The 12474-nt window shown below is 39.9% G+C and overlaps 2 protein-coding genes across 4 annotated transcripts in view; one reads left to right on the top strand and one right to left on the bottom strand.

Moving 5' to 3' along the window:
- LOC114547667 (collagen alpha-1(XI) chain) overlaps positions 1-12474 on the bottom strand; it is a 58027-nt gene that overhangs the window by 44541 nt on the left and 1012 nt on the right. Inside the window, exons 2-3 of one of the 3 annotated variants that reach the window (XM_028566966.1) lie at positions 6632-6702; positions 4578-4758 (exon numbers count right to left, since the gene is read on the bottom strand). Coding sequence is in view for 1 of the 3 variants with exons in the window: in XM_028566957.1 (XP_028422758.1) it covers positions 2047-2125 (79 nt within the window). In the remaining 2 variants the exon portion in view is untranslated. Of the gene's footprint in view, positions 1-2046; positions 2444-4577; positions 4759-6631; positions 6703-12474 lie in introns of those variants that run through there. The other 2 variants (XM_028566975.1, XM_028566957.1) reach the window with 2 other exon arrangements.
- Positions 4594-11759, top strand: LOC114547689 (retinol dehydrogenase 8). The gene is made up of 6 exons (XM_028567011.1): positions 4594-4766; positions 8911-9072; positions 9173-9352; positions 9621-9714; positions 11200-11383; positions 11493-11759. Exons 1-6 carry the CDS (start codon positions 4661-4663, stop codon positions 11718-11720), a joined length of 954 nt encoding a protein of 317 aa, XP_028422812.1. The 5' UTR covers positions 4594-4660; the 3' UTR covers positions 11721-11759.

Raw genomic sequence — 12474 nt, 5'->3', positions numbered from 1 at the left:
TTGCCAAGTCACCTGTTCGCTGACTCTTTCACAGTGAATCGCTGATGTAATCCTAAATAAAGCGGGTGCATGCTGACTTGCAAATGAAACAGCTGTTACATGAGGAAAACAACGGCCCTAATGAAGTTAAAATGAAGGATTTTTTTTTTTAAAGCTTTTCCTTGGTTTTCCTGAGTGCTTAGACAGGTTGAGAACTGTGTTCTGGATCTGTAAAGCCCATCAGGACATTATATGCGACTGACCAAACAACCTAAACTCAAGGTCCATTAAGTAGCTGTTCTGGAACTTTTGATTACATCCCATGTTATTTATTCATTCATTCATTCATTCATCTCATCTTGAGTTGAGCTTGTTTTGCCAACTGCTGTTTCCGAGGTCAAGAATTCACTTTGAAGCTTAACTTTTCAAGTATTAGTAAGTAGTTTTAAAATCGTTTTAAGATTTTTGGGAAATCTGCTTATTCGCTTTCTTGCCAAGAGTTTGTCTTTCCTAGATGCCTAGCAACCTTCAAGACAAGGAATGTACTGCCCCTGGCCAAAAAATAGTCCGATATGTATCATCATGTGACACCGCAAAGTGTTGTTGTTAGTGTTGTTTTTTTTTTTTAAATGCATTAAACAAACAAAATATAGAGTGTTAATGAATGTGCTTTCAAGTGCTAATTAGTGGATTGTGTTGTCTTTGTACAGAGTCAGCTAGCTGTCTCCCCGATTTAAATCTTTTTGCTAAGCAAAGCTAAGCTAAGCTAATCAGCTTCTGGCACAAGCTTTGTATTCACTGTACAAACATGAGAGTGGTATTGAGCTTCTGATTTAACTCTCGGCATGAAAGCAGTAGGCGCGTTTCCCAAAATGTCAAACTATTCCTTTAAGCTTACATGGACAAGAAGTGACAAAATGGAAATAAAAACATTTACAATTCCATGACAACGTAAACATTCCATCTGCTGATGTAGTATGATGATGGAACGCTCCAGAATAGCTACCAGATAGACTAAATGCAATGAGACTGTTATGTCAACTATTGTTTCCAAGGTCAAGAATGAAATTTGAAGCTAAACTACATGTGATGTTCTTGAAACTGGACTTCACATTTCTAGGAATATCACAAAGTTTAAACGGAAATATAAAATACTAAATATTTGGAAGTCAATTTAATATTTAGGAATAACCTGACTCATCTGACCTGTCCTGATGCATTAGGCCCAACTCATCTGCTATAACAGACACTTCACTTTCTCTAGTTTTGAAATGTTCTGTAGTTTGCATGGTCTCTTTAAGAAGATACAACAGCAAAGGCTCCAAAAGCCCCAGAAGAACAAAGTCCTCCTCATATGTTTCCAGTGCAGCTCGAGGGGCTGCTGTAAGCAAGAGTCTCCAGTACAGTTCAGCACAGCTCACTTTAATTTTCCTCAGTCTGTTCCCCATTACCAAGTTCAAAACACTGTATGCTGGTGTATGAGAGCACAGATTGATGCAGGTATGGCAGAACAAGTCTAGACATATAGGCCTGTGCCTTTCAACTGTCTAGCAAATGTGCAGTGGGCTCAAGGAGCCCAGAGATATGGTGGTTCAGTTCAATAAGCTTCATGTCTGCCTGACCTGGCATCACAAAAGCATCTGTCAAAAAGCCATTTGTTCTGAAAGTTGAGGGGAAAATGACTAGAAGACGTTTTTCTGGGGGGGGGAGAAGGGGGTGTGTTTTGGGAATTGACCTATCCCTGACAAATCAAGATCACGCAGACAATCAAATATTTGTCTAGATGCACAAATGGCTGACAGTGAGTGTGTTTGCTGGAAAGTTGTACAAATAGTGTTAAGGAAGGGTTAAGGATGACACTTAAACGACGATGAGCTCATCAGGGGCTGGAAGGCAGGTGGTGACAACTGGTGTGACACAGAGAGAGGAAGAAAGGAAAGGAAAGGAAAAAGGAAGTATCAACTTCAACTTTTTACAGGCTAAAATACAATTAGGCAAACTGAACTCAGGGAGCTAATTATTTGCACGAAGATAAACAAGTAAACAGTCATTAACAGTTCAGCCTACCTGCCGTCGAGGTGTAAAACACCGAGACAAGCAGCAACAGCAGCCACGTCCGGCGCACTGGACTCCATCGATCCATCATATTGCATCTGAAGCTATCGATACGGCGGCCAATAATTCCCTCGTGCGTCCCCTGCGCTCCGCGAGACACCTGAAGTCAGAGAAACTTTTGGCTTTGCGCGCGAGATCTAAAGGAACTGCTTCCTCGCGCCCGTGCGTCTCAACGCGCACTTTACCAGCAGGCAATTAAGAGCGCGCATGCATTTAAGGCTGATTTAATTGATGAAGGAAATATATTCAGCAGCGCTTATTCTCCGGTTATTCTACTGGTGTTCTGCTGGACGGACGGATGAAGAGGGGAGACCGGCGGGGGGGAAGAATTCCTTAATCTCACAAGATCTTTTTCCTTCTTCACCCACTTTCCCCACTTTCTCTCCTCCCCCCTCCCCTCGCGCCCTCTCTCCTCCGAGGTGACCCCTCCCTCCCCAGAGACTCCTGGTTAAGGGCTCGTGGGGCTGTACAGAAACATAATTACTGCGCGTGTCATTATTCGCATCATTATTGTCTGAGTGATTTAAGGGACTATGTGGCGTCTATCTCTATTTCTCTTTTGCGCGTGTGCGCACGTTGGCACGCACGCACCCGCACGTACACGTTGCGCGCAAATATGCTCGGGCACGTGCAATAAGTTTTAATGTTTAAAAAAAAACAACAACCTGCCAGCAAAGTTTCTTTCGATAGGACCACATATAAAACATCCAACATGAACAACGAAAAAATGTAAATAAAAAAATTAATATTTTCTTAATGTTCTATTACTCCCTCTCTCTCTCCACACACACACACACACACACACACACACACACACAGACAAAGCATGCTAGGACAGGACATCGGTGCTACCCGACTAATAAAAAAAATGCTGCTGCAGATTCCAAATTCCAGTGCCTGTCTGTCTTTGCCCACCCCACACTTTCTTCCAACACACATACAACATATTCTTCCTATAGGCACAATGAAAAAGACAAAATGTGCTTCCTGACTTTTAATCCAGGGGATAATCATTATTTTTTTTCTGATGTAGAAAAGTCAAAAGAAACAAGCAGCTCATGGGGAGGTATCAGAAACAATTTATAGGGAGAAGTTTATAGGGTTATTTTTCACAAAAAAGGGCCAACAGGATCAGAGCTCAGTGCATGCACCCACATGCATACGTGCTCGTGAATACCTACGTATATGAGCCTCAGGTCTCCCCTGTCCTGCTTCAGAATCCATTTAGACATGTTTTTTATTTTGATCACTTGTAGGCTAAAATATGACTCTTAGAAGACTTAGAAGGATAGTATGAGCAGGTGACTCAGGAACAAATATAACTGTATAATCAAATCAAAAAATATTTATTTAGTACAGCTTATTTTATAGGCTACATTAAAATGTAACAAAAATGCACCTGATATTGGAACAAATTCAACTTTAATAATGAAATCTGTTAAGGAATGTCTAAAATGAACAACAACAATAAACATTTCAGCAGAAAAAGAAATGTGCCAAAAACTGTCTTATCAATAACAGTTTTGGCACATTCTGCTTTCCAGCCTGTAACTGATGATCAGATAAACCGTTCTGTTTTTGTAGAAAGAAAAATACTGGAGAGAAACTGTGTACCATTTGTCATATTCTGCAGGAGGTAAATAGAGTATATGTTTTTAGAGATAAAGATACTTTAAATGCAATGTACAATAATCATTACTAGTTAATGTTTTGGTAACAGAAGTAAATTGTATGTAGGCGCACACACACACACACACACACACACACACACACACACACAGACTTTTCTTTGTATAGAGAAAAGAGAAAAAAATAGATTCCAGGAATATTTCCAAACGCTCTTCCTATTGCTTCAAGTGGGTTGTCTTAAGACAAGCAGCTACGCTCAGGTGTTGAAAGTATGTGTGTGTGTGTGTGTGTGTGTGTGTGTGTGTACGCGCACGTCCGTGTGCGTGCGTGTGTGCAAAAGAGAGGGAGACATGCAGAGATATTTTGTACTTGTGTGTGTATCTTTTGTTTCATCTATTATTGTATAACTCACTCTGCCATAAAAAAAAACATCTTATGGCATCATCACGTATAATGTAGCCGTATTTGTGTTGGCTTTGAATAACAGAAGTCTTTCCATTGATAGAGTTAGACCGATATGAAGAATAATTATATTGACCACCGGGGGGTGCCGAATCTCTTTGCTGAGCAGAAGCCGACTTTTACATATCGATATGTGACTTCAAATTGGTGCTTATCAATTTGTTCTTCACACTGTTGAACAGACACCTCTGACAGGCAGAGGGTTTATTAAGTTTCAGATAATGCCATGGCAATATTTTTCCATCATGGTCTAAAATAAAGAAGTTGGACATGACTCCCACAGGACAGACCGGGGCAAGCGAGCGTTTACTGGCTAGATAATCTCACTGTTGTTGTAATCTGTCCATGTGACTCTCTCTCTGTCTCTCTAATCCTCTTACAGTTGCTCTCACCTTAAATCGCCACTCAGCCTGCAGAGCTGCTGGTCTGCTGGTGTCTCATCAGGGTGACAACAGAGCGGAGAGGCAGGGGAGCCATGGGGAGTCCCGGGCAGAAAGTGGTGCTGATCACCGGCTGCTCCTCCGGTATCGGTCTGAGGATGGCCGTGATGCTGGCCAAGGATGAACAGAAGCGCTATCACGGTAGGTGCATTGTGTGTAGAAAGAGAAGATGGAGAGAGAGAGAGAGAGAGGGAGAGAGAGAGAGATAGAACATTCAATTGCAATTTGCTTTAGCACGTCATGTAAATAGGCTACATTAGTGTTGCCAAAGCATAACAAGAAGGATATGTAAGACAAGAAAGACAATTCAACAGCTACTACCTACCAATAACCTTATTTGCATGGTAAATGTTACACAACTTGTTAAACCCTTTATATACTAATTTGCTATCACTCTACTTCATCTGCACTGTAAGGATGCTTACATAATGAGTGTAGTGCACATAAGAGTGTTACATAGTCTACACGATTATGAAGATTGAAGCGATTATGAAGATTGAAGCCACCTGTTTCTAAAGAGGAGGGATTTCCATCTAAAGAGATGCTGACATGCTGTTTGCGGCGGTTTAAATATTTAAAAAAAAATGATATCTGAACCACATGAGAGTAAATGAGGATCCAATTTAGAATCAATAACAAAACTGTCTGATCCTAGAAAATTAATGGGAATGAACTGATAACTGGATACAATGGAGCAAATTGGAGGCTGTGTCCATTACTGAACCCTGAAGAGGAAACTCTGCATCCTCCCACAGGGAGGTTAGAGGTCACAGTCAACCTTCTGTGGTCCACATACAAAAAAAAGATTTATCTTTGGATTTAACCTACTTTCTCTTTTATTTTTAAACCTAATTTGTCTAACTGCTAGCGGTCCACTTAAAGGACCATACCAATGTTTTTTTCATGTGTCAGCCCATCAGTAAAAATAATGTATACTTTGCATTATACCGTACTTAAAAATGTGAATGAATTGTTCCAGTTAACCATTGGTTTCCATTTCATTTTCATACAGTATTAAAGTTTATTAATGAGTTATATTATCGTTATAAGGTAAAGCAGTGCAGACTTTTTTTAAATCAATCTGCACTTACACTGTATTACCATGCAATAACTTTGTAAAATTGACAAAATAAATCATGCAGCCTCACAAGACTCAAGAAAGTTTCACTTGCTAATTGATTTTCATTCCATATGGAAATTAATGGGAAACATTGGGATAAAATGTAAAGTTTTATAGATGCAGGACAAGCTCCCAGCTCCCTTCGGCCTCCCCTCTGCCACATAGTCTCTGATCACAACTTAAAGTTTTCTACGTTCAGACTCAAGAAAAATCTAATTTGTTTTTCAACAACTTAAGCATAGGCACAATTAGGTTCATGGATATATGAGTTATGCAAAACACACTTTGAAATACGATTTCAGGGGCCAAGGCCACCGGACTAAGACGTATCTGTAGAACACCGATTGGAATCACATTTCAAACCGCTTCCAAATGTCGTTTGAAATGTGATTTGCAAAAATCACATTCATGTGTTTTTTTTTAGTTATCCATACTTTCTAAAAGATCAATCTGTATGCAGTCAGGATAAGCCAAAAAACGGATTTGAACCAAACAAGGCCAAATGTCTTACTCTTATGCATGTAACAGCAGACAATAACTAAAGCCCCACTACAGCCTTGGTTAGGCTAATTATGGCTCAGCTCGCTGAGCTCCATTCTGGATGACAGGTTGGCGAGGGCTATTCCCCAACGCAGTGACGCAGTGCTGATATGTAAACTGACTGTTGTAACAGGAGCACAGATGGTCTATAATAGGGCTACTTAAGGTTATTTTTACAATTACTATCTTTAGCAATAGCTTTTCCATTGTTGTGTCACTTATTCAAAAAGAGAATTCAGTTAGAAAAAAAACAAACAGCCAGGTTGACTCAGCAAAGGGGTGTACAGTATGTGAACACAGTTTCCTTTGTGCCTGTGTATGGGTGTACTTTACCCTCCATTCTCACCTATCATCGCATGTCCCTGACAATATTCTCCCAGTTTATCATGACCTTTACTCCTTTCTTTCCGTTCACTGCTATGACAGGAAACATACACAAAGTCAGGAATCACTCAGGATGGAAATGAACACAGACAGAACGTGTTGATGCTGCACAATAATTCATAAAAACATGTTGTACTTGACACACATATTAAGACACTGGAGTCTACTCATCAACATGTATTTATGTGTGTATCTTGTGTGAACCTACATGCAGCCTGAGGCAAAAAAAACTCAGTTTGACTCTCCAGATAGTGATATCGTCTTGTTTAAACCTCATTTACCTGGGCAGGTTGCCTAATCACATGCCTATTTACAGCAGCAGCCTGAAGGTGTAGTGCTGTGGGAGTGTTGCATCCATTCACAAACTCACACTTGGAAGCTGCCCATGGAAATTAAAGGATCATAATCATACGCAGGGCTATTGGCAAACAGCAATGATTAAAAGAATCATGCCTGCACACAGGTCAAAATGGCATGACAAAGATCTAATTGAGATTGAAATATTTAAATCAACTTGCGGTTTGAAGTCAGAGGTGCTACTCTTTTATTTTTTTATTAAAGCTGCCAATATAAAAACCACAAACAAGTTGTGGCTAGGGCTGCACAATTAATCGCAATTTTATTGAAATTGCAATATGAACTAGTGCAATATCCAAATCGCAAAATTTTGTTAAAGGCAAAATATGTGTCAAACCATTCTAAAATAAAGCATTGTGGTGCTGCAGAGACATCCCGGCCTACAAATCTTATCCTACAGACTAAAGAACAAAATCTTTGTTTGGTACAGATCCTCGCAAAAAAAAAAAAAAATCACACTTCAATCATTTATTTTTTTAAATATATTTTTCAATGAAAATGAGAGTAATGATACAAAAATGATCATTTCCTCCAGTATCGTGAATCATATCGAAATCACAATATCAGTCAAAATAATCACAATTAGATATTTTCCTCATATCGTGCAGCCCTATTTGTGGTATAGCAGAAAAGGTGTGCATGTGTCCTATCTACTCATAAATCTCATGACCATACAGACTTACATTTAACAAACCTTAGAGTCCGTAGCCATGTTAATGGCTCTGTGAGGTGAGGTTGTACTTATGCACAGCAGTGCTTTGAACTACAAGCTGAGCTGTCAATGACAATCCTTACATGCTGATGTTTAACAGATGTTTACCATGTTCACATCCTAGTTAAGTGTTAGCATGGTAACATTTTATTAGTAGTAACACTAAACACAAAAGTACAGCCGAGGCTGAAGAAAATGTCGTTAGTTTGGCAGGTCATAAACAAAAGTATTAGTAAAGGTTAGGGGATCACAAAGGTCAATGGGCTTCTTCCCCAAGGGAACATGAATGTCGAAACAAAATTTCGTGGCAGTCAAACGTTGTTGAGATATTTCAGTCTTGACCTCTAGCGTGGCTACAGTATATATTGAGCGATTAAAAACACATTTTGTTGATAACTGTTAACTGATAACTTTTTAAAACTAAAAGGGTACCTATCGACTACTGTGCTGGACAATAAAGTATGAACACCTCAGCATCCTAGAACAACAGTTTTTGACAGTGTGCCGTTGGCTAAGGATCATGGAATATGTTGTTAAATTGTCATAAACAAATTGTATCTTCTATCTATCTTTATATAAGGAGGTCTACAAATAATACAGTAGATACCCATACAGGTTGGAGTGTGAAAATAAAACCACAGGGACATGTTTCAGAAAGAATTACTGAAGAAATACATTCAAAGTTAAAACCAAGTGAGTTACATATACTAGAGCAGTGGTTCTCAAACTTTTTTCAATAATGTACCCCCTGTGAAATATTCTCTGTGCCAAGTACCCCCTGAACAGCGCAAAGCATTTTTTTGGGGGGAAAAAAAGCCTGTATAAAGAGGTACATTACAGCAGTCTGATTGACTAAACAACAACTTTGTAACTGAAAAACATTTAAATGCTACTTCAAATGTTTAAAATACATTACTAAATTAATTTACTATTATAGTACAATTTTTTCAGGGAATTATGCATGACTGATATTTTTTAATTAACATATTTTAAAAGAATTCTCACGTACCCCCTGCAGTGCTCCAAAGTACCCCTAGGGGTACGCGTACACTCCATTCACGTGGCTGATTAGTACTGCAAGGCATTTTTTCAAAACTCAAGACTTAAAAAAAAAAATGTCTTGTGCGCTCCTCTCAATCTCTTTCTGTTTTCCCTCTTTTCCACCGGTTCAGTCATAGCAACGATGCGTGACCTGAAACGTAAAGATAAGCTGGTGGAAGCTGCCGGGGATGCATACGGGAAAACTCTTTCTCTGGCTGTACTGGACGTCTGCAACGATGAGTCCGTCAAACAGTGTTTTGATGGCATCAAAGATCGACACGTGGATGTCCTCAGTAAGTAAAATGCATCCTCATCGTTAATGCTGTCCCAAAGTGACGTTCATACTCAATTTCTTCCTTGTCCTCTTTGATTCTTTCTTCTTCTCCTGACCAGTCAATAACGCAGGTATCGGCCTAGTGGGTCCAATAGAGAGCATCCCCATCGAAGAGATGAAGAAAGTGTTTGAGACCAATTTCTTTGGGGTGATCCGCATGATCAAGGAGGTGATGCCTGACATGAAGAAGAGGAAAGGAGGACACATCATCGTGGTCAGCAGTGTGATGGGACTGCAAGGTTAGCAGACGGTATGGTAGGGGAAGGGAGGTGAGGCGGGGTAGGGTGTCAAACGCTACAGGGAGAAATGACAGTTTGGCAGCTTCAGTTTGATGTATGTATGGGTAGATGATGGACGAATGGAAGAGAGGGTGGAAAGCTGAAGGAAGCCTAATGGAGTTTAAGTGCTGCTGTATGTCAGTACGAAACAGTGAACAAGAAGAACTGATCTATTAAACTGTGCATGTTGTCTCAAAGTGAAATGTAAGCATTTACTGTGTTTCTATAGGTGTGGTGTTTAATGACGTGTATGCAGCTTCCAAGTTTGCTATGGAGGGCTTCTGTGAGAGTTTGGCTGTGCAGCTCTTGAAGTTTAATGTCACGTGAGTGCCCCTGATGCTACTTCCATCATTACTAACAAACCACACAGACACAGAGTCTGACATTTAACAACAGGCTTTAATCGTGTGTTGCCTCCTCCTTTTATCTAGGCCCCAAAATCATGATTGAACCATTTCAGAGAACCAGTTTGCTAATTAGCACTAAACTCAAAGTACAGCCGAGGCTGATGATGATGTCAGTATGTATGTGGTCGTAAATTAGTTATTAATTAATTAAAGTATTGGACACATTTCAATTTTGGCCTGATGATGGCGCTGGATAAAACGTTAAATGCTTTTCTGTTACGCATTTTTATTTAGTAAATTATATTAAACTATAAATTGTTTACCAGCCACTACTGTAGGTAGGATTGTGAAGATCCAGGACTTAGCCAAAGAATTTGAACATCGACAACTTCTCAGTCCCCCCCCCCCTTTCTGCTACAGCCAAAACGGTCTCACTACCCAATGTGAGTCGAGTGCCGATGTGAGTCGCGCATGCGTCACTTTGCGACGAGTAGCCTACAAGATGAGCTAGCGTTAGCAATCAAACAATCATAGATAGCTAAAACGTTTTTGAAATGACTGCTAGCTACAAGTTAGCAATCAAACACAACAAAGGCTGTCACTTGAATGGCGTTTTGAGCTAACGTTAGCAATCAAACAATTATAGATAGCTAAAACGTTTTTTAAATGATCATCATTTACACATAAACATCTTCTGTTATTGTATGTAAAGAGAAAACTTTATTATTTTACAGATTTCACAAATTTCAGTAAGACACGTTATGCCGTAAACCGTTTAAATCTGAGCATGCGCGACTCACATCGGCACTCGACTCACATTGGGTAGTGACAACGGTCTCCTAAGCCCCTCCCCCCACAAGGGAGAATGAATGCGTGTCCATGAGCAGTGATTGACACGCAGTTAGACAGCCCCCCTGGCCCTGATTGGTGCATCTGAACAGGGAGCTGCGGATTTTTGCAAATCGCACTACAGGCTGTAGGTGGTGCCAGAGGAGCCAGATTTTTTTTTTAAATGACCTGCTTCATGTAGTTCTACTGGAACATAGGGTCAGTTTCAGCAAATATGACAGAAAGTTTTATAAGTCTTACCTACTGCATCTTTAACCAACAACTCTACATACAACATACAACTAAAAGCTCAAAAATATGGTGTTATCCTACTTTCTTTACTTTAGTCGGGCAGTCCAACGCTGTTATAAATCCTGAATACTTTGTGTCCAAATCCCAGGGTCTAATGATACAAAAAAGTCAATTTGTTTTAATTTAGGGAGACTACGCCCAAATGTTGAAGGGATTAATAAATTATTGAAATTGTTATTGATTAATATTCATTTGTGATTTTAATCAATAAATGATTTCAGCACTAGTGTTGCCATTGAGTTCTTCCTCAATCTAACAATGCTCTTTTGTTGAGTTCCAGTCTTCTTATGTTCCCCCTCTGTTGTGTGTCTCTCTCCTTAGATTGTCGATGATAGAGCCGGGCCCAGTGCGCACAGATTTTGAGACAAAGATGATTGAGGAAGTGAAGCAGAAGGAGTTTCCTGGAGCTGATCCAGATACGGTGCATTACTTCAAGAATGTCTATCTTCCTTCTTCTATTGACATCTTTGAGACACTGGGACAAACGCCTGACGACATCGCCAGGGTAGGTTTACATGAGTGACTTAGCTTCCCCAGTGACACATCTGCAATTAATCCGGCAGGTCTGACTGGAAATCTCTGTCTTTTTTTCTCCATTCTCTCACGCTCTGCAGTGTACCAAGAAAGTGATTGAAGCAAGCAGGCCGCGCTTCCGTAATCTGACCAACCCCTTGTACACTCCCATCGTAGCGATGAAATACGCTGATGAAACTGGAGGCCTGTCTGTCCATGCCTTCTACCACATGCTCTTTAACCTGGGACCTCTAATGCACGTCAGCATGACTGTCATGAAGTACCTCACCTGTGGATGTCTGAGGAGCAGGACAGTCGCACCAAACTAGAAACTTGCCATCTTATACACAAATGTGAATCACCTTGAGGATGTAGACCACAAGCTACCTCGGCTTAAAAACAGCTTCAAAGAGATAATGTTCTGTGAGCTGCCATATTTCCCTCTGTTTATACAGTTATCTGTTTTGTAATGAACAGTTACTCAAAAAACAACTCATTTCTATATTCTCTTTTCTGTATAAGATTGTAGCTTATGGATGTGTAGATACCACACCTGAGTCCAGTTGAGTTAAAATACAACAACCGTTTTAGAAATAGTTGTAGCCTACCCAGAGTGCCAAATGTGTAGGGTTTTCCCTTATGAGACAATATACTGTAGCCTGATTTCACTGTTTTATCCCAACCGATCCCAAACAACTTCACATTTCAGTCTTATACTCTAATTGGTTCTGAAAGAGGAGTCTACACCTTGTTTATTTGTTTGTATATGAACTTACTTTTTGAATTCTGTCAGTGTATTAAAGCAACTATTTTGGCATTACCTTTTTTTATTTATACACCTTCCAGTTGAAGTTGTGTTAGTGCTTCTGATAGTTTTCAGCAAACATGGTTGCATACATATGATTATTGTTAATACGTTATATGCACCAATCCCTTTCTCTCTGTGCAGAAAACACTCTTTCCTGGCAGTGTCTCTGTCAATTCTCTCAGGTGGCAAGCACCCTCATTTCAGCAAAAATGTCTCTGTTGCTACTTTAGACTGATGGAAAACTATTTGCCATTCTATTTGTGAATACAAAACAC

The sequence above is a fragment of the Perca flavescens genome, chromosome 2, assembly GCF_004354835.1.
Source record: "Perca flavescens isolate YP-PL-M2 chromosome 2, PFLA_1.0, whole genome shotgun sequence".
Taxonomy (NCBI): domain Eukaryota; kingdom Metazoa; phylum Chordata; class Actinopteri; order Perciformes; family Percidae; genus Perca; species Perca flavescens.
Note: the sequence above shows the minus strand (reverse complement) of the source record. Positions and strands in the feature narration are given on the sequence as shown.

Bases quoted from the DNA above. Each gene is read 5' to 3' on its own strand.
- LOC114547689 (XM_028567011.1), top strand. From the start codon at position 4,661: ATGGGGAGTCCCGGGCAGAAAGTGGTGCTGATCACCGGCTGCTCCTCC. The intron at 4,767-8,910 runs GTAGGTGCATTG...CCACCGGTTCAG, and splicing joins TGAACAGAAGCGCTATCACG to TCATAGCAACGATGCGTGAC. The intron at 9,353-9,620 runs GTTAGCAGACGG...GTGTTTCTATAG, and splicing joins CAGTGTGATGGGACTGCAAG to GTGTGGTGTTTAATGACGTG.